The 23289-nt window shown below is 41.1% G+C and overlaps 1 protein-coding gene across 1 annotated transcript in view; it reads right to left on the bottom strand.

Annotated features, from left to right (window-relative positions):
- Window positions 1-23289, bottom strand: part of LRRC1 (leucine rich repeat containing 1) — a 123803-nt gene that overhangs the window by 43107 nt on the left and 57407 nt on the right. Inside the window, exon 3 of the mRNA XM_084889454.1 lies at window positions 3002-3080. Coding sequence (XP_084745580.1) covers window positions 3002-3080 — 79 coding nt within the window. The remainder of the gene's footprint in view (window positions 1-3001; window positions 3081-23289) is intronic.

Here is a 23289-nt window from a genome sequence, read left to right as displayed (position 1 = left end):
TGAAAGAAATGATAGACCCTGTAGCTAAGAGTAAAAAGACTATCGATTAGCAGAAAATAGAGAGAAAATCTAGCCCGGACAATTATAATGAAACACATGACAGCTTATAATGCCCATAGCAGAGCTATGAATTGCTTAGAATTGACTAGCTGACAGCCAACTATTACTTTCTTAATATTTTTCTTTTAATTTGACTTAAGATGCCAATCACTTAAGATAATTACGCTTCACTATGTTATACACAAAAGGACATTTTTCATACTTCTCTTAAACTCCACCGAATAGCAAGGTTTCAAAATAAACTATAAACTTAGAAAGAAAGTTTACTTTCAGTATTTCTATGGTTACCAGTATTTAGGGAGGGGGGGAACCCATTTGAAGGCAGAAAAATCTCATTGCATCTAAAATGATGATTCTTCTATATAAGTCAAAGGTAGACAACAAAACATATAACTTTGGGGCGGGGGGGAGAAGACTTGCTTTAGATAGTCTCTAGATTAGAATCTTCCAATTTTTCCTTCCAGATTCCTTTTTTGAAAAGCAAATACTAAGTTACTACTTGACATTTTATACAGATAATTCCAAACTTCAACACCAAACCCACACCCTGCAAGATAAGAGTATTAACTGGAATGTTCATAATCACTGACATACATTCTTGGTAATGATTTTTACAAAACTGAAGCCTCTTCCATAGTGTAACAGAAATACATTTTTCATTAAAAATTTTTATTTATTTTGATTATAATGATGCAACTTATCTTTTTTGCCTGAGTTTTTAACCAGAAAATATATCATTTTAAAATTAGCTAAAATGACCTTAAATATAATAAAAATTAGTTTTTAAATGGACGGTTTGCTTTTTCCTATCTGTTAACATTAAGAGCCAAACTAGATGATGTACTGAGGAAGCACAGACTGAAGGCTAGGAGAAAGGAATTATAGTCTGAGATGCCACTCAGGGGCTTCATGATCTCCTAAAGTCATTTAAATCAGCAGTCGCCAACTGGTGGTCCACAGTCCATGAGGTCAGAAAGGTTGGCGACAGCTGATTTAAATTTTTTGAGCTTAACTTTATTTTGCCATAAGATAAGTAGGCCAAGCTAAATAATGTTTATAATCCTTTTAACTCACAAACATCTTAATTCTTAAAACAGTACACCTGCCAAATTAAAAGGGCTTTACTTTAAGAAACTTGCCAAAGATGAGACCAAGGAAAAGCCCAATAAATCCTCACAGTGTGGGTATGTGCCAGGAGCGAGAGTTTTAAGATAATGGTAAAGTCCTATGTCAGCAGACATTAGAAAAGGAAAGCTAGAGAAGTAGAAAAGAGGATTAAGCAATCAAATGGTTAAAAAGAAAAGGGGGGGGCGGGGCAGCATAATGAATATTTCCCAGCTGCCTAACTCTACTAACTTGCCTGAGGGATAAACAGCTTAGTGAGTTCAATAAACATTTACTGAATGCTTGCTCCATTTCAGAAATTATAGTTGGGTTGAAAATATATCGACAAATAATAGAGGAACACAAGTCAGCTTTCTCAGTCTAGTCCTGGAGTCTTGGTCAAAGAAAAGAACTTAAATGTAAATGTCAAGTGTTATGAAATAAGTATGCACAGAGGACTATGGAAGACCAGAGGAGGAGGGAACTGTGGGGATTAATCAAAACATGATACTTCAGCTGTTCCTAAAGGAGGGTGAAAGGGTTGGCATCATTCAAAAGAGAGGGTGAAATGGATGGCGTTGGAGCACTTTATTGCAGCAGAGCATGATGTCTGACACAGGCAACTGAGGGCAATGAAGATGGAAAGAGATCAAGGTCAGAGAGCGTTCGGGGAGAAGGCAGAGCAAATCAAGGAGCACGGACTCTGTCTTACAGGAACAGGAGCTAAAGGTTTGAAGAAGAGGAACAACTGCATGGAAGATGGTTAAGAAAGAGGTAAGGCTTGGCACAGTGATAAATTAGAAAGCAATGAGATTACAGCTTACTAGATTACTATTTCCCATAAAAATAAATAAATGCTAGTAGTGACTTCCTCACTGAAATTCAAACAGGGGAAGCCAGAAATATTTTTAAAAACATATTTACTTCTTGAAAATTTGCAAATATGGAAAAAACAAAATTAAAGAGGGCATCATTCCACACCCAAGAAGTCCCAAGCAATTTTGAGATGGGTGAGACAAATCCCAAATTTTAATTTAATCTTGATCTTCCTATAGGAGCACAGGGAGGAGATGAAAGGGAAAAGTATCTTTCTCCTGAGGCTGCTTACATAGTCATGAAAAACCTTAGAAATGGACCCATCTGGCCCAGAGAAACCTCTGGACAGACTCTCGAGAGCTGTGTATGCATTGCTGTGTGAGCGCACAGGTGCTTGGAAGCCAGTGGTCAGTGGGCTCACAACTGAGCAGAGAGCCACAGTGAAGGGCTCACAATAGCACCACTCGGCTACACCCAGGACGGGCAAAGGTGGCTTTATAGACTAAACCCAAAGAAATCCTCACAGCTATTGCTAGACTATGGAAATAATGGTGTCAGTAGAGTTGTTTTCAAACAAACAAACAAACAAACAAACAAACAAGATACTAAATATGTTTCGCTCCTGGAGTGGAAAAATATCTCTAATAGGACTTTTCCCTGGGTATCTATGGAGTAAGCTCTAAGGGAGTTTAGAACTCCCTTATCTTGTGGGATAAGATGGATCAATAGAGGATTTATAAACTACTCCAACTCTTATACTGCTTCAGAAATGCACTCCTCACTCCTGTTTTGGCACTCCAGCATGTATCCCCCAAATCCTCTAGCACCTTCTGTGTTCCATCAATAGCACGATGTACCTTCCATTCTACAGTGCTATTTACAAATGAATGTCTGTGAAGGTTAAGCATCCGTGATAAAGACAGCCTCCACCCAGGCATCCTCTCTAAGATGGGTAACCTGGTTATGTTCTTTGCTTGGTTCTCCAAAAAGATATCTTTAGTACTAGACCCAGAAAGCTTACCTAGTCAGTGGGTTTCCACTGAAGTCAGCTATCTGTAGTGCTTTACAGAATGAGATGCTTTCTGGAATTTCAGGAATATCTGTAGGAAAAAACAAAAATCTATAATTTACCACCATTGTTAACAATTTTCATCATCAGGCCTAAGAGAATATCTAGAAATTATGACCTCTATTCAAATGTGATATGAATTTCTAAAGTATTTTTCTCCATTTATTTTATATTTGCTTTTCTAATTGAAGATAATATGCTTTATAACAGAAGCACATTAAAGAAAATATTAAAAACAACAACAAACATCAAGTGCCATCACCATCAAAGTTACTGATAGACCTAGCCGGTTTGTCTCAGTGGATAGAGCATCGGCTTGCAGACCCAAGGATCCCGGGTTCGATTCTGGTCAAGGGCACATACCTCAGTTGCAGGCTTCTCCCCAGCCAGGATCCTGGTCAGAGCACATGCAGGAGGCAACCAATCGATGTTTTTCTCTCACATTGATATTTCTATATTTCCCTCCCTCTTCTACTCTCTCTAAAAATCAAAGTCCCCTCAGGTGAGGGTTAAAAAAAAAGTCACTGACATTCTGTTGTAATTCCCATTAGGCTTTCCCCTTTATGTCTTCATATGACCATCTCAGCACAAGGATTTTAAAGTATGCATTTTTTAATTAATATATTTTCTTCTGGCTATACACGTAACAATTTGAAAAATAAAGAGAAGTCCAACAAAGAAAATAAAAACCACCAACATTCCCATCACTTGGAGATATTTTATTCTGATGAATTGCTTTAGTTGTCATACACACACACACACAATATGTGTATTTAAATAAATTATATTTCAAAACACTGGGTTTGTGCTGATTTGTTATTTTCACTTTACCTTATTTTATAAACTTTTCCCCGTTATTATTTTTTCAAATAGTTTGTCATTCTTAACAATAAAATTAATCCCCCATTTTTGGACATTTGTTTCCAAGTTCCTAATGTTATAATGATATATGTCCAATTCTGATTATTTCTTATGCTAAGATCCCAAAAGTGTAATTATTGTGTCAAAAGCATTAACATCACTACAGCATTTGATAAATACTGATAAATTCCTTTATAGGGAGGCAAAATATACTTATTTATATTCCTATCAGTACCAAGTGCCCAATACAATATCTCTCCCCTTCTTTTCTTTCTCTTACATTTTATTTATTTTTTAATGTATTTTATTGATTTCAGAGAGGAAGGGAGTGGGAGAGACTGAAACATCAGTGATGAGAGAGAATCATGGATAGGACACCTCCTGAACATCCCACACTGGGGATCAAGCCCACAACCCAGGCATGTGCCCTTGACTGGAATCGAACCATAACCTCCTGGTTCATAGGTCCACGCTCAACCATGCCGGCTAGGCCTTTCTCTTACATTTTAAAAAATGCCAATTTTATTGGTAAAACAGTCTGGTAAATTTTTCTTATTTTGTTTTATATTCCTTTTATTACTAATAAAATGGAATATTCCCCCCATTTTTAATGGTAACTAAATATTGTGATTTTGATATGATCAAAATTGTTTTCTTTTTTAATTCCATTTTCTTATGGTATACAACCTAAGGCTGTAGCTTTTAGGGCTTTAATAGCTTAGTTCATAGCATTTAATGTCAATAATACAAGGGCTAAAATAGAAAAGTTTCTCCTGGTCCCATGCTTCTTCCACCAGCTTGACAAACACAAGCTAAGCCAAAACATACCTAATATTCCTAAATTGGGGGTGGCAGGGAAAAATAAAGGGAAAAAATGGACACCTTGGTCCAACAACCGCAAATAAATTGGAAGCTTCATAAAAACTTTAAGTTCAAATTTAAAAGTCAAAAACATTTAAATATGTGGGAGCATTTTCTTCACACTATTCTCTGCCTTGCATGGTCATATATGGCAGTGAAGAATACCAGTAAACAGTATGACACTAGTTTCATAAATACAATAGCAAAATACACTGAGTGGCCATATTATTATGATATCTGAGCACATAATAATCTGGCCACTCAGAGAATATATGTATTAGAGGCCCAATGCATGAATTCATGCATGGGTGGGGACTGACCAGCCTGGCCAGGGGAAGGGGACATGGGCAGTGGGCCGACCTGCCTGATGGTCGAACTCCTGGTTGAAGGGACAATTTGCATATTAGCCTTTTATTATATAGTATATACACTAAGTGGCCAAATTATTATGCATTCAGAGATCATAATAATCTGGCCACTCAATGTATATAGCTTATCCACAGCTGAGTCTAGAATGGATCTTTAACACTCAAACATTTGTGGGCCCCAAAGTACAAACACAATAGTAAAGCCTTTACACACATTCCCTTATTTAATCTCAACATAAATTAATTTATAAATAATTGTACAAAATGGACACTAAGGCTCAGAAAGATGAAGTGACTTGCCCGTTGTTACAGGCTAACTTCAGTGAGATGAAGTGACTTGCCCGTTGTTACAGGCTAACTTCAGTGAGATCACGGCACTGTCGTGTTTAAGAATGAATGAACACACATGACCCCTTGCAGGATGAGCACTGTGATCTATCTGTGTCAGTGAGGCCAGGACACGCCATGCTTGCCTGATCTATAATAGAAGGTGCTGGTTGGCCTGTATGTTCCATAGCAGTCCCTCATCTGCCACTACTCCAGGCCCCGAAGAGTTCTTTAAAAGACTGAGAAAAGATTAGAAAACTGTGGTACAATGGAATACTATGCTGCTGTAAAAAAAAAAAAAAAAGGAATTCTTACCACTTGCAACAGCATGAATGGAACTGGAGAGCATTATGCTAAGTGAAATAAGCCAGTCAGAGAAAGATAAATATCACGTGATCTCACTCATTTGTGGAATATAATGAACAACATAAACTGATGAACAAAAATAAAACCAGAGTCATAAAAGCAGCAAACAGACTGTCCAACCTATGAGGAAAGCAGGGGAAGGGGGAGGTGAGGGGGGTAAGAGATCAACCAAAGGACTTGTATACATGCTACATGCATACGAGGATAACCAATGGACACAGACAGTAGGGGGTGAGGGCATGTGCTAGGGGTTGGGGACAGTGTGGAGAGGTCAATGGGGGGAAAAGGAGACTTAAGTAATACTTTAAACAATAAAGAATTTTTTTAAATAAATTAAAAATAAACGACCAAGGAAAGAGGTGTAGATGTTGCACCAGTTCCTCACAGATGCCAAGGAAGAAGACCAAGGGGGACACTAGAATACAAATTTTACATCAGCTTGCTGCTCTATCCACAAAGAAAGAAGTCAAGTAAATCAGTCAGGTAGAAATCTTTAATATCTCTCAGAACATCAGAAATATCACTGAAACTTAGAAAGACGGGCCTACCAAGGGAACATGTGAATACTGACTATAGGAAACTCTGGTAGGGGTTGGTCTGGCATTTGGGGATCTGAGGATAACAATAACAGAAAAATGGCCTAAGAATACTCATTAGAGAAGATAGGTTCACAGGAAAGGCAGGCATTCCCTCCTTAGGCTAACCTGTTTATAATCATAGAAGGAGCATATCAGCAAATAGTATATAGGTCTCCTGAACAAAGGTCATTTCTTTCTACCATATGCATGTTCCCAACTTGACCAAAAAGAATGAATTTTCCTATAAAAAGTAAGAGCTTTAGACAAGGAAGGTAATAGTATGGTTTGAAGAGTCCTGATTACTGGTTTACCTTAGGTTACTAAAGATAATAAAATAGACAACTGAGAAAGAGGAATATCTATTTTTCCTTAAATACTCAGCTAAAATGTCACATCCTCCAGGACACCTTCCTTGAGCACCAAGATTACGTTGATTCCCTTGAGTTCAAGTTCCTCGGGCTTCACCTTATAAGATCTATTACAGTTTTAATTAAATAATTGGTGACTGTCAATCTCCCTTACTGAACTCTAAGCTCATTGGGAAGAAAGACCATATTGTCCATATCTCCATTTCCCCAAAGCTGACACAGTATTAAGCATAAGCAAGCTATAGATACTGAATAAATAAGAAACTAACATTTCTAAAACTCTGCAAGGACACTCCCCCTCTCTCAGTTGAGTCATGAAATATCCTTATAGAATAGGTATTAGTATCTAACATTTTATTGTTAAGAAAATTGCTTACTCCAAGATCTTTTATAAGAGAAGTTATAAGGCTTGTAGGTTATTGCCAGCTGAAATCCCCTTTAACTGATTTCTAAATGTTTTTCTAAGGGCAAATTGAGCATTAAAACTAAATATATGAAAAAAATTATACAAATAGATCTATTATATATATATATATATATATATATATATATATATATATATTGAATATGTGTGTGTGTGTGTGTGTGTGTGTGTGTGTGTGTGTGTGTACATAATTTTTATATATGTATAATGTAGTTCAAGCTATTACCAGTAAGGGACCAGGCCCAGAGCAGATTTGCCTCAGGTAGTGTATGGGTTCTTCACACAGGAAAGATTTCACAGTATGATCCAGGTAATTTTGAGAGTACATTTATCAAAGCTGGAGATAGTGGAACAAGAAAGGCCCAGAAGCAACAGGAGAGAGACTAGGCAGAGCTGCTTTGGCTCTCTCAAAACATTATGGAAAAGGAAGGCGCAGCCATAGCTAATTTGGCTCAGTGGATAGAGCATCAGCCTGTGGACCAAAGGATCCCAGGTTCAATTCCAGTCAAGGGAACATACCATGGTTGCATGCTCCTCCCAAGCCCAGGCCTGGTTGGGGCTTATGCAGGAGACAACCAATCGATGTGCTTTTCTCACATCGATATTTCTGTCTTCCCCTTTCTCTTCTACTTCCTAAATAATAAATGGAAAAATGTCCTTGGGTGAGTATAAAAAAATAAAAAGAAAGAAAAGAAGGGAGCAAAGGCAAGACTACCATCAGCTCACTGGAGAGTCAGAGAAAAGGGAGCCTTGGGGTCAGGTTCAGGGGTTAGCCTAGGACAAACTGCTACTGCCCATTGCTCCCCTGGTGTAAGTCTCCTGGGGTCCCTTACAATTTAGGACATGCATGCCCGTGGGGGAAGAGGGAGAAGGGAAAAATGCAGGCACGCTCTAGGGAGGGAGAGCGTGGGCTTAGACCTTTGTTTTGAGGTTTTTTAAAGTCTGGGAATTTAGGAATGGTCTTAGGTGAGGATCTCAACAGAATGTTCATCAGCTTTTCCAGGTGTGCCCTTTCAGGGTCATGGTCTCTACTGATTGGTCAGTAGGCAAGGGTCATTAGTCATTGCAGTTGGTCCTGGGGTCATCCACCCGGCTTTTCTGAGCCTGGAACTGAAATACAACTGAGGCCTAGACATTATCTCTAGGCAATAAAGGTCAGGGGTCCAAGTTGCAGGATCGGAGATATGAAAGGTCAGGAGGCCCAACCCATATGACTAGCAATATGCCAGAGGAGGAAAAGCCACCCTGAGAGGAGGTCCAGCACCAGTTTTGCCCAGTGCTAGGCACTTGGGGCTTTCCACCCTGGTGACCTTCTGTATCTGGCTGTAAATTACTTGGCCAGTTTGTTCAGCTATCTGTTCTCAGTTTCCCCATTCCACCTGCCAAGAAATTTTCCTAGCTTCTTACTATCCTGCCTTAAAGCTTCTACATAAGGTTAAAAAAAAGTAATCATATTTTTCATTAACTTAAACTGGCTTTGACTCATGTAAGTGCAAAAATAAAAACATGAGATTTAATAGGTACAAAATATCTGAGAATGATTATAAAATTAAATAATTTTTCCCTATAACTTCCTTAAGATAGTCTTTAATTCAGACCTACTCTAAGCTATCATTATTTCTCAATCAAAATTGCTTTAAATTAGTGAGATGTAGTTATACTTTAAAAATAAATGTACCAAATCTGTAGTTTACCAATATAACCCAGCTGGTATACAGGAAATAGATAATCAGCCCTAAACCTTCCATTCAAAAACCTTTTTCAACACCACAAGACAGACAACAGTCTTGGCTCCATTAGCCCACTGGCTTCTCAGACAGAATGTAACTTTCACCACAGATACTGTCATTGAAAAGGTGATTTTTAAGAACATTCCCTACCCTTCCTGGCATTATATTCTTTTCTCCGCACCATTTCTAACACATCAAGCTAAGATTCCACCTTCGCCTTTCCTGCCCCCACGCAGGTAACACACAGGCTTAGCCTAGATGCTTTTACTACCAGGAATCAGGGCTCTCTTCTCACAAGGCCCAGAACCCTCAAGGTGAACCAGACCTTTGTCTGAAAAGCTATTGCCATTTTAGGGCCCCTGTTGTGATTGGATTGAGTGACCTCAGCTCTTGCACGTCTGTGTGGGTTTAGAAACCTCCAGGGCTCCGCCTTCGAGGAGTGCGCACAGACTGCCTGTTTATGATCCTAGCTCCGTGCATAGGGCAGTAATTTCTTTCGGGGTAAATCACTTACTGGCATTTATTCTTGTTCTATATATAATAAATAGTGCCTCTTCTCCTGGATTCAAGGCCTACCTGATGTTAACAAGTTATAATACTAGGCTCTCTCCACCTGTTACAGGAGGCAGTTGGTTAGGAATTAACAACATAGAAGGGAGCAAAACTGGCTGAACCTGATTAAGTCAGGAAGCTACAGCTTCACATACACCCCAGGGGACAACCGAATCCTCTGCCAAAGGGACATTAATCCCCAGGCAGTCAGGAAAGACAGGCTTTGCAATCTCCCAGGGGAACAACCAGCCCGTTAGCCTGGATTACCGAGGAGGGACAGTGAGGAGGGTGCAGGCTCAGAAGCCAACATGGAGAGCAGGAGGCAGTCCTTCTACTAAGTGCTTAGGCAATAGAAGCCAGGTGATGAGACAAAACTATGAGGCATACCCAGTAGGAGCCTAATTGGCGAGCTTAAAGGGGAAAGACAAAACCTGAGAAAATCTGGGGGAAAGACTGGCAAGGAGAATGGTATGCAACCCCAAGAGATCCAGGAAAGGGACTGGGTAGTGTGAAAGAAAGCCTGCTCTCACCCAAACCAAAGGAAAGGCAATCAAGGCTTAACATAGGCACGAGGCTCTTGCAGCCACATGGGCTGGGTGGGAGCATTGACTGTGCTGGACTACTGGAGCCTGGGATGCTGGGCTAATGGCATGGCAGCTCCGAGTCCTGGTCACCCCCTGGTCACTTCCAGAGGCTGCTCTTCTTCCACAGGAGACAAAGCTGAGCCACCTGGTTGTGGCTGAGACCTCAGGCATGGTGCATCTAAGGGCAGTCCTCCGTTTTGCTTCCAATAAATCTTGCCACTATATATCAAATCCTCCTATTCATGTATCCTTGAAATGCATTTCCTGTGATACTGTGGAAGAATCCCATTTCCTTTGGCAACACATTGAGAGTACCGTGAAATGCTAAGAACACAAGTCCTACATTTCTTTTATTTTTCAACTGCAGTTTACATTATTATTCTGTATTAGTTTCATGTGTACAGCATAGTGGTTAGGCATGCTTATATCAGGGCAACCACTCTGTAGTTTACATGTCTATCTAAGTCATATATTTTTGTGACTATTCTGTAAGATTATCTAATTCCTTTTGATAGCACTGGAAATCGACAGTTAAAAATAACAAGAAATGCTTAAAGAAAACAAATTAGTGATCTATCTTTGTGTAAAGTTGCAAACAATAACAGTTTAAACCTCAAGACTTATAATATGGACAGTTTAGTAACTTGAAATTTTATTATTAAAAATAAGGCAAGATCTATGTAAATCATCATCTGCACTTACTGCGTCAGCACCAGTAACCCCAAAGCGAGGTGCCTGTGCTGGCTTAACTAGCTCAAGGTGCTAACAAGGTCAGGGTCCTGGATGCAGTCCAGGTATAGACCGTTTCTTTCCTCTTGTTTCAAAATCACTGCACTCAGAGGAGCTTTACCTAAAACCTTCTGCTCGAAAAACATTCAACAGCTGATGAGCATGTATGAAGGTCTCAGGCATGATTCTAAGCACTTTGCACAAATTAACTCATGTAAATCTTCACAACTCTAAGAATGTTAGCATTCCCGTTTCTATTCTCTGAATGAAGAACTGAGGCACCAAACTGCCAGGCCCTAGCAGAGTTTACACAGCTACTAGGTGGGAGGGCCAGGATCTGAACCTAGCTAGGCCTTCTCACCCCAGTGAGAAGAGTTGTCTCTTAAAAAGAATGAGTGAGGTCAAGAGAAACCACAAAAGTCAACCCAAGTGCCAACTGCTACAAGTGCACTGTGAACGCCAAGGATAATGTGCCTCCATCCTCAGCTTGGTGGAAGGGAGCCAAGGGGAAGTTTACCAGCCAACTGACCTCTGACAGCAGATCTAAGCTTGTCCTTCACCTACATCTTCTCATTAAGCAAAGCCAAATTAATAATTTGTTTTCAAGATAACACAATATAAATATCAGAGTAACAAAAGAAACTTTAAATTTTATTCTGTGGTGTGGATAACCTTTACCAACTTTTGATTATACCTTACTATTGAAATTAGGTATACTATTTAAGTACATGATAGTAAAACGTTTCTTGCTTAATGTAGCTCCCACAAGAGAAGAGAAAAAATTAAATTAGCACTACCAACAAAAAGGCAATACAATGTCCTAAAGTTTCCATTAAATCTTCCTTGAATCCCCTCAAATCAATTAGGCCTTCCATAGTGCCCAATACTTCTTCTTTGAAGCATTTTGCTCAAAGTATATAAAATTTACTCAATGCCATGCTTCCCCACCAGATGTATTCTCCAATAGCTCAGGGATCAGATCTATACTGTCCCCCTATGTACCCGGTATGTAGCACAGTGCACGCTCTTAGCAGAAGTTCAGCAATATTTACACACAGCTCTGGGCCTGGAATCATAAAACAGATTCCAGAGCCAGAATCCTCTCCTAACTGAGATTTCAACCGCTTTAGGCCTCCATCTGCTCATAAAAGGGGTGTTTGGGTTCTCTGCCTCATCCACTAACCAGGGCTACTGAGACACGTAGAACAAGATAACATGCATGGTAACTTGGTAAAGGGCACAGATGAAAAGGACTAAAAGAGGGAGAGGAAAGCAAACCTCCTCAATTGGTATTGATTGTTTTTGTTGAGTGTGGGTCACTTTTTATATCAACACAAGAGGTCTGGTGCACAAAATTCATGCATGGGGGGGGGGGGGGGGAAGAGACCCTCAGCCCAGCCTGCACCTTCTCACAGTCTGGGAGGCCTCATGGGGTGTCTGATTGACAGCTTAGGCCCCGGGGAGCAGATGTAAGCCGGCAATCGGACATCCTTAGCACTGCCGCTGCGTTCACCAACTGTGAGCCTGGCTTCTGGCTGAGTAGCACTCCCCCTGTGGGAGCACATTGACCACCAGAGGTCAGCTCCTGCATTGAGCATCTGCCCCCTGGTGGTCAATGTGCATCAGAGCAGTGGGTCATTCCACCATTTGGTAGATATGCATATTAGCCTTTTATTATATAGGAGGAGATGGAGTTTGGGGCCCTTCTCTCATCTCCAACATATACTCAGACCAGAGGGAAAATATAATCAAGAATTCTGTCAATGAAGAAAAGAACTGGGTCTTTAAGTAAGTCTCTTGTTACTAGTACCCAATCTTAGACAAAGAAATGTGTAACTGCATGAACAATCAAGAATTTGAGGTCACTACCACATGATGCTAAACCAAATCAAAGACACACACAAAAAATATAGCTTAAACAAACAATACCAACACAAAGAAACAGTACCAACATCCCATGAACTTCCCTGCAGAGATCCAGAGGCAGAGATGACTCTGACAGAAAGGAATGCAGCAATTCACAAATGTGCACATTGAGATTCAAAATGCCATTCTAAGACTTGTTCAAGATGGACAATTTCCCAATTAGAGTTTAATTATATTTGCATTTCTGGTCCATTAAGAGAAAATGTTTACGATGTGACCTACAAGTAAGCTCATTGGGTTTTCCTTCTCATGGAAACTATCAACATTTATATTGAGAAACCCCCATATTTAACAATATGAAAATGCTGTGGATGGTGTAAGAGCAAAATACAAGATTATAAAGAATTGAATCTTCTTTCCCCAACACTGTCCCCTCTTATTAGAGAGGAGACACACACACACACAAACACGCACGCACGCACAACATCTTTCCTCTTTCAACCATACAGATACTCTGTACTTTTTATCACAATACTTCTACTTTAGAGGAATATTTGAAATTGCTATCTGACTGCCTGTTGCTCTCGGAGAAGCCTCTTTTGAAATTGGTCACCTGACAGTTGCCACTGTTTCCTTCACTGAGAGAATAGCAAGGAAAAGACTCAAGTTCAGGAAAGGTGACAGGAATGGCTCTGAAAAGAGGAACCACTCCCCTCCAAGCCCTGCATAACCCTTGACTACGTGGCTCCACGTAGGAAGACCTGGCATTTTTGAGGGCCTGGTATGTATCAGGTATTGTGACTGGCATTTTTCAGGCCTCTCTAACCCTTAACACAAATACGGAATAAATGGTAGTTGTCCTACTAACAGATGCAGAAACATGCTCAGAATCATTATCTACATTCTCCATGGTCACTCTACTAACATGTGGAAGAGCAGATCTTTGAAATCCCAGTCTCTGCACCTCAGGCAGAGAAGACTGGGAGGGAACTGTTGAGGATCTGGAGTCAGATTTGCTCAGCTCCAACTGTACTGGGAGAATAAGAAAAGCAAGAGGACGTGCATGGGGAAGATAGAGGAGGTAGAGACACAGGTATGAGGTTCTGAGAAACACAGAATTGGGTAGAGGCACAGTCTGAAGGGACAGTTAAGCAAGTGACTCCTCTGTTATGGGGACCGGGGGGCCCACCAGGCAGAGGGAAAGAGAACTGAAGGAGCAAAGACAAGAAGACAAGGGAGCAAAGCAACCCACAGGCGAGGAAGATGTGGACTTCACTGCCCACTGTCCTCTTCTCGAGGACATGAACAGAGCCTCATGAGGGGAAGCCAAACCACCAAAGGTTCAGAGCCAGTGGATAAAGGGGAGGGGAGAGAAAACGGTAGCTGCCAAATTCTAGTCTAAGAGTCAGTGTTCATGGTTGGCAAGACGAGGAGAATGGAAAGAAGGTGGTACTATTTCCTGACCATGAAGCCCAATTTATTTATTTAAAAGAACTGTTGTTTAATCAGAATATATCCTTTGTCTTTTACTAAATGACAATGATAGTCTTTCTTATCAAAATAAAGAGTTAGCAATCCTGTGTCACAATCCCAGTTTTTAAAAATTATGCTGCTCCATTAAATCTAAAAGCCTGAGAACGTGGGGCTGACAATTAGGGGGAAAGAAGAGGGGGTTTCTAGCTGGAGGAGAATAAGGCCATTGTGTTTGGGTTTGATGTGTTTGGAATATCTGCAGAGTCAGCAGAGAGGCGGTGAGAAGTGGGGTGGAGGAAAGCTGGGAAACTCATTCCCATTTTTGCTCAGAAATGAACAAGGAGGGCAGCACACGGTGTGAGAGCAGGCTCCTGGGATGAGAGGCAAACAGAAAAATCTCCTGGTTTTAAGAAGGAAGTGAGTGGCTACAATATGAAGCATTCCCAGCAAATAAATAAATAAATAAATAAATAAATAAATAAATGAAAATAAATTTAAATGAACACTGCATCTATTAGGCAGTGCTGCAGGGAGGTTGGGAGGGTCACATTGGCATGGAATGTAGGATCCCATTATGTATAAAAACCATGAAGAGAGACCTGGCCAAAGACAGAATCCAAAGGCCACAAGAGGTAAACAACTAGCAGGGAACAGAACAAGCATGCAGAAGAGATGCTGACAGACTGTAGTAAAACACTGAATGTTTGACTTTGGGCATACTCAGTACATCAGACTGCTTCATTTAGAATGACTTACTACTCGGGTAAAATAAGGTCCTTGTGTGCCAAACAGGCTGACTGATTAAGACAGTTTGAATGTTACACTGCTGTTTTCCCGACTCAATCCTGCTTAAAAATATCTGGGATTGTCAAACAAGGCTAAATATGAATGCGTGTTCCAAGTCTGCATTTGCTGCCACAGCTGTTCCTCTGGGCGTGCAGAGGGAGAAAAATAGCTACTATGGAGACTTTTCTCAAAGGCATCGTCCCATTTAACATATTATTCCAACCACCACAGACCCACCCAGGGGGCAGCCAGCCCTGTAGACAAAGGCATAATTCCTGCCCCAGAAGCCTTTCCCGTGTTTGTGAAGGGAAGGTGGGCTCAGACACAATGCAGCGCAGGAAGGCTGACCTGGGTCCCTCTGCCGGGTGCAGGATGGGAGACGGCACAGAGGGGCCCTTTGTCGGTTTTATTTTAGTCTTGGCACTTGTGCTTGCAAAGAGCTTTCCCAGTTCAGAAGGTTTTCACCTAATCCAGCCACAATTACCAAAATAACCTTGACGCCTCAGTTTTTCCTCCCCAGCAGAGTTGGCTAAATATACACCAGTATGTCTGGAGGTACAAGACCCTGATTCCAAAAAATAAAATAAAAAACTACAGAATATTGAATGTTATGTTTCATGTTGAATAATATAAAAGAAGGAAGAAAAATGTGAACAATTTGGTATTCTTCTTACCTACCCTTCTCCCCAAACAAAATATATATGATTTTGGATAATGTCTACCTAACACTCAAGAAACAGCAACTGGTAAATACCAAAAACTAAAACACAATATAGTGAATTCATCAACTACTTCATTCAGTCAGAATTACAGCTCATTTTAATTATGCCCATATAATATGGACAAAATTACAACTACTGCTATTTATGTATCAAAATCTTCTAGGAAAATGAAGTACTTCCAATGGGGGAGTACTTTGATCTGAACTTAAGTCTTCAGGTCTCCTCCAACTCTCCCCCACCTCCGATGAACCACAAGAATCTTTTCCTCCTCTGAACTGCAAACCAGCCCCTGTGGTCAGGCCAATTCCTTTGCACAAATTCTATGGGCTTGATTCTATGCTGCTCAATGCTACCTTTTTAAGTATAGCTTATCTTTCCAAACAGAATCTGTGATTCTTGTCAGCTGGGATAAACATCCTACTAAACTTGGGTGTTCGCCTCACACTCCCACACCATGCACAGTGTTTATGGACTAATAGACTCAACCGCAGGACAGAATGAGTCATTCAGATTCCTAAAAACACTCTGGGCAAAGCACAGAACAGATGAGAGGCCGGAAGTGAATACTACAGTTCTCCACAAGTGCAGGGAGTAGCCATCTGGCCCAGATAAACTGGCCAGAACACTGGTCTCAACAGTTCTCATCAGCTTTTGCCAAAGCACATCCCTAACCAGGCCCAATAAAACCATTAAGTATCCCAGAGGCTGGGATTCTCAAATTTCAGAGCACAGAGGAATCACCTAGTGCACTTACTTGATGGGAGGGCCGGCCCCACTCCTAGCAACTGATTCCCCAGGCTTAGGGTCCAGAGAAGGCATCTGCATTTGAACCCAGCAATCCTGGGAGTTTCCATAAAGAGGGTCTTAAGGCTGCCTCTGCGAAACACTGACATGCTTAACTTAATTGTCCCTCGTATCTGACTGCACATCAGATCAACTGGGTCCCTCATCACCTGAGACTCCAAGAAACTGGCTTGCGGCAAGATTTGGAAGTATTTAAAAAAAAAAAAAAAAAAAAAAAAAACTGCCGCAGGTGAATGATGTGCAACCAACGGTGGGCAGCTACGGCCACGTTAGTGGACCTGACTCCCATCCACATTTTGCCTCCACAATGAAGCTGTTTCTGCTCTCAGACTGAAGCACAGCCAACACTTAACGGCCCGGGTGCTGAGGGCTTTGTGAGAAGGCCTCCCATGGCAGGCAGGGTACACAGCACAACAGGGAAAGCTGTTTTGTTCTTTAAAGATGATGAAAGTAGTGGTGGGAAGCAGGAAAAAGATGGAAACTGGGACTGTTTAAATTTAACTTACTGCCTTAACTTTCCCCATTTAAAAAAAAAATCAATGTTTTAAGAAATCCCTCTACCTAGAACACAAGTACACTTTTTCAAAAGTAACCCTTAAAAAACAGTTTAAACTAGAAAGCAACATGCAAAAGGTATTCTAAAAAGACCTCAGAGACATGTTTGTGTTATTCAAAAAAATACTGTAGAAAAAGAGTTTAAGTGCTTAAAAATTGTAAATTGTTCTCTGACAGATGAAAAGGTATGACATTTATAATGCATTTAACATCTTAAAAAGAAACACAACAGAACTTATACATTAAAATGGTATTATCCCCTTAAAGCATTCATCATATAAACCATGCACATATATTCTTCTAGTGTTGCCACTGAATGAATGTTTTGGAGTTCTCTCTTAGAATTATAATGAGTATTTCTCCTAACTCAATGTTTCAATAAAATCTTACATAACAAACACCATCTTTATTCAATTGTAAAAACTTCAACACTGGGAAGCAGTATAAAATACACCCTGTGTTTCAGCTGAATCTCACTCTGAGAATGATATACTATGGTAAGTTTGGTTCTATTTCCATATCCTAAAACTATCCTCACAGTACCCACCCCTAACCCAGTTTGGGCAAAAAAAAGAGAGAGGAGGAGAAATGTCTGCTTTTGCTGTGGGATGACCCAGGTTATTATAATAGACTAGAGGCCCGATGCACGAAATTTGTGCAAGAGTAAGTCTTCCCAGCCCGGGCTGACTTGGCCCTCGCCACCTGGGCTGCCCCACGGCCCCGCCCACTGATCGTTCTAGAATAGGGGCCAAAATCTAAAATCCAGCCTAAATCGCGGGCCGAATGGTTTACTGAACAGTCATAAACTGACAATGTCATAAACTGACAGCGGAGTGCAGTGATGACAGCGTGGTGCGGGCCACATTGCAAGGCCTGGCGGGCTGGATTTGGCCTGCGGGCCTTGTGTTTGACACATGTGTTCTAGAAGGTCGTTCCACCGTCCGGTCTAATTAGCATATTAGCTCTTTATTATATAAGATGCTTGAATTCTGAACTGAGCAAAATCATTTCTGTACTTAAGCCATTACTCCATGGATTCAGCTCACGATGAGAAAGGCCAAACTATAAAGACATCTTTTGGCCTGAGTGCTGTTTAGGAATCTTGACCCCTTCCGGAGCTGTTTACGTTCTGTGAGATTCTGCTCCTAGCTCCAGTTCCAACAGATATGAGTTTTCTTGGAGATAAAAATGCATCCTCCCGGGATCTGGTCTTCACATTTTGGGTAGTCCTTTGGTAAGGTGGAAATGAGCAATTTTAACAAGGATTCTAATATGCATGGTCCCAGAGCCCACCTAGAGAAACACTGCCCAAACACATGCAGAAAGATCATAATCCAACATCTAAATTTCTAAGTAGAAAAAAACTCTCGCTCTCATCTACTCTAAAGCCCCTTTGTCTGTGGTCTGATATTTAGCAGGGCATTCTGATTTACTGAACTTTGACATCTTTTTCTCCATCTTCCCTTTTAAACCCACAAATACGATTTTGCCCACATGGTTTGAAGGTCGCTGGGAGCAGACTGTAGCTTGGAAAGGATTCCTCCTTCTGCTATACTTGTGATAATATCCTAGAGCCTAGCATTTAGAGAACACACAGGAAAAACTTCTAGGCTATTTTAAACTTAATGTAGATGCCCCAAGGTGCTTCTTTTAAAAGCTTAAAATGCAATATAAATATTACATCTTATAATTCCGTGGAAGTGCTAGGCCAGTCATCTCTGATTTGTCTCCACCTGTCATCTACCAGTTGCTGAATTAACTTCATTCACATAATTAAGGAAATCTGCACCTCTAGGCTGAACAAAGGGGCTGCAGACCCCATACCTAGTCACACAGTGCCCTCCATAAGATAAGCACTCATACAAATAAAAAAGCTACAAAAAGGGGTGCTCTCCTCTTGTATCCAGTTTCTCTTTGAAGATACAATGGAAGGGGTGGAAGCAACAGTCCCAATGGCAAAGCCTGAGAGATCACACTGTTCATTCATTTGTTCATTTATCCAATTATTTAAACAACTAATATTTAATGGACCCTGATTATTTGTCAGTTTATGGGGCTGAAGGTAAGAAGACAAAGGTGAGTAAAAAAGGCACAGTGTTTGCCTGTTATGATCTAATCTTATAATTCAGGAGGAGAGGTATCATTAAAGCATTGGGATTTTTAATATCAATTTAATGTTAATATCAATTTATATTTAATATTAATGTGCATTTAAAATATTATTTAGTATTTATTTATATTTACTATATTTAACGCTTTATTAATATTATTTGTTATTAATAAGTGCTATCTGTGATACCCAACACTGACCACCACCCCCAGGGTAGGGAGAGTCTGCGAGTGGGAACGGCAGGTTGTTGACTTTTCCTTTACTTGCCTCCACTAACCTTTTGAAAATGACCATATACTGCTTTTACAAATTTTAAAAAAATCTCAAGGTGAAATAAACTTGGAAACAAAATGAGTAAAACACAATTATTAAAGGGTCTGGGAGGAAGGAACATTATCTGTCTGTGATTCTTAACCTGGAGTAAGCAGGCCCAGGAGTCCACTCTGGTCCCAACCACAGGTAATGCCCAGACTCCAGAAAAAAAATACTGGTGACTAATTACTCCCACTTTTTGCCTTCTGTGTCTCCCTCACTTTGGCAGCGGCAATGCCTGCATGGCTCATTTCCACAGCAGACAGTGATCAACACATACACACTATGACTGGAGAGTTATGAAATTCCTCCATTAATTATACATCACAGTTAGCTGTCCAAGACATACCCCACCATGGTAACTGCTCACATCCCATAGAACTGGCAGACGCAACAGGAAACGGTGACTGCTGTTGTTTCCACCAGGAAATGGTGATTGCTGGTGTTTTTCAAGCCGTCCTCTGATCTCTCAAAGAGAGTCAAGGAAAAGCATTTAAAAAAAAAAAAGAAAGAAAGAAAGAAAACATGGTGTGTGTGAACATCGCCTTTGCTGTCACAGATGACCTCTCATGTCAAAAAAATCTGATGGAAACTTTTCCGTCCACACTTACTGACCGTTCTGCGCATTTCACACGGCAGCCTTCCTGGATGTGCTTCTCTGCCGCAGGTTCCGGAGGTAAGCTCTTGTGATTCTTCTGTTTCTCTGCCCGTTCCTTCCCAGTCTCTCCCAAGTTTCTTTTCAGCGGTGCTTTGATGCTGCTATTCCCCAAGGTCCTGCCTTTCTACATCCATGATATCTCCATCCACTAACCAGAAATGCTTTAGCGCTAGAGCCCATGGGATCCTCTTTGATGTTTAACCTGATGACACTGCTCAGCCATTCTCTTGCTGGCCCTTTTCTGCAATACCAGTCAACACTGCTGACACATCCTCTTGCTGGTCCTCCTCAGAATCTTGCAAGGGCTCCCTTTCTCTGTTCTCCCTTAAATCATGGTATTCTGAGGGCTCATCCACCTGCCCTTCCAATCCCATAGCCTCTCCATCTGCCTCATTCACTCCCATAGTTTCCACCATCACCCACACAAGGATGACGCCCAACACTACCTCCTGCTAAATTCTCCACTGAGCCCCAGCCCCTTACTGGTATATTGGGCTGTCTACTAAACCTCTCCATTTGCACATCCCAAAGGCATCTCACCCTCCACATGCCCACAAAGAGATTCATCTTGCCCCTCAGACCTGATGTTTTCCTCAGTGTCTTGTTTCTCTCCGCTGGTGGGAGTGATGGTTTATCCCAAACCCAGGCCTCTCACTCCCCCTCCCTCCACATCCAGCAAGCTTCCCACTTGTCACCCTCACGCCTGATCCAGCACCTCCCTTTTCCTGCTCTCCTCTGTAGTCCTTCCACTTCCTGTGGATGCCTGGGCTCCTGCATCCTGCCCTCAATCAACTCCAGGTCCCTGCTATTGCCAGGGTGATATGGAGCCATTCACTCCCCTGCTGGAACCCCTTTCCCCACTCCCCACAGCTTTCAATAAAACATTCCTTAGCAGAGCACACCAGCCCTTCATGGTCTCACTGCCCTCTACCTCTCTAGCTTCATCTCCTGCCTGTACTCCAGTAATATCTTGTATTCTCCAAATTCACCACGCTATTTCAGACCTTCAGACATACATGCATGTTACTTCATCTGCCCAGAAATGTCCTTCCCACAAGTCTTTTTTTACTTGCTAAATGTTCCTCATCTTTTCCAGGAAGCCTTCTTCAGACTCCTCCTTTTCCCAGGAATGATCCAGACACACCACCCTCTGCTCCAGGTATTCCTCTGAGACAGGACTTCCCACCCTGCCATGCCATCACAGATGGAGTTAGTCCTTTCACCTTTGATCCCAAAGAGCCTTTCACCCTCAAGAGCCATCACTAAACTGACTTGCTATCTCAGGGTCCTAGCACAGAAATTAAATACCTGGTGCTAGTTAAATACTCAAGAAATGGATACAACTCATCCTAAAATTCTGCCCCTGCTCCTATGTCCCTATCTCAGTGAAACATGCATTCTAGCCAAGACTTCACTAGTGCATTGCTGTACTTTTCATAATGAAATATGCTGCCTTCATTTAGAATATTGCTTGGAGTTTATCTCTTAGCATCTGGATCCCTAAAAAAGGCAAGAACAGTTGCTAGCACAGCAAAGAGGGATTTTGGAGATAAGAATAAATTCAACTGTCGGTAGGAAAGGGCTCATCTGAAGACTACAGCATCTACTCAGGAAATGCCAGAGACCTACAAGGAGATCTCTTTGCCATGCTCCAACTGGTCACAGCAAAAGGCTGACCAGTCCATGCCAAAAGCCAAGGGTAGCGGCCTTGATATAGAGCAAATGCAGTAATTCCCTTCTGTCTCTAATTACCAATGTGCAAAGCCCCTGGAGAGAGTGAAGACCTAAAAAAAGTGTGTGCTGGGAGGAGGGGGGAGCACGGGGCAATTAGGCACTTACTGAAACAAAGGTGCTCCCTGTGATTGAGAGAAAGCACATTCCCAGGGCGTCTGACTTGACCTATGGCTAACTTCAAAGTGTCTAGGCCCTTGCTATGCTGTGTCCCCATCTGTTCCTAGTCAGTTAGACAGGCAGTGATGCACTCATCAATGACCACTTAGGTGAAGAAGTGAGGAGCACCAATGACTCAGTTCCCGTAGGTGCTTGCTGCCTTGACTTAGTCTAGGCCTCTGCTGAGAGGTCTGAGTCCCCGCAGCCCCTCTGGCATTACTCGCCACCCTCTGCCCCCTTCTGGGCTGCCTTTAGCTGTGGACATGTGTCAGGATGTTGGCACTTGGTCCTCCCATTTTTGTCTAATTTGCTCAGACCCACTTGTTCATCTTGACCCACCATTCATTAGCCTTTCTGAATTGGGAAGTCTATTCTTTAACATTTTGCAACAAAGGTTGAATAACAAAGTTAAATACTTCAAGACACCAACTATTAATGTGTAGTGGTACTTTCACCAAGCACCTTCACAAACAAAACATATGTTACGTAAACAAAGATCTGACTGCTCCAGGGTGCCTTAAGAGCAGCTGAGCATTTACGCTTGGTCTGCTTCTGCCCACATTCTTTCCGAATGTTCCTCTGTAACTACATGGCCCAACGGGTAATCGTGCCTCCCTAATTTATTTCAACACGAGAATCCTAAATCAGATAGAGACTTCTAAACTGCTTACTGGTCTCTTTTTTTCACTCTGACTGGTTGACTTTTAACTTGCCACGTCCTTCTGGAAATTCCCCTATCTTGCCGGTTCCCTGAGTTATATGAATCCCACCTTTGAAACCTATTTGTGTTAGTCACAGATCAGTTCTTTTGTTCACCAGAAAGAGAAATATGTAATTGCTAGTGATTAATCCACCTTTTTAAAAACATTTAACCATTTAACAAGAGTGGCATGGGAAATTGTTAATAATCTGTGTTAAGTGAATAAAAGATAGAGATATTTTATTTACATGTTTTCAATTTTGTGAATCGGGTTAACAAAACAGGAAAAAGATAAAATATACAAAACATTAATGATGATTATTTCTAGGTAGTAGGATATAAAATTCTTATGTTGGAGAGACAGAATTGTGACTTTGAAGTCTAACAAACCTGAAATCAAAGACCAGCTCTACTACTCACTAGCCATACAACCAAAGGCAGAGTTTTTAACTTGAGACTGGATTTTCTCCAAGAAGACACAAAATACTCCTAGGAGATGATTTAAGGATTCATTGAGATAATAAACAGGAAGTAATTAGCCTCATAGGTGGTAGGTATTTTGATGATAAAGATGTATAATGATAAAAGATTTACATAGTTCTCTTGGTTTTTCATC

Source organism: Pipistrellus hanaki, assembly GCF_964339955.1.
Source record: "Pipistrellus hanaki genome assembly, chromosome: 7".
Taxonomy (NCBI): domain Eukaryota; kingdom Metazoa; phylum Chordata; class Mammalia; order Chiroptera; family Vespertilionidae; genus Pipistrellus; species Pipistrellus hanaki.
Note: the sequence above shows the minus strand (reverse complement) of the source record. Positions and strands in the feature narration are given on the sequence as shown.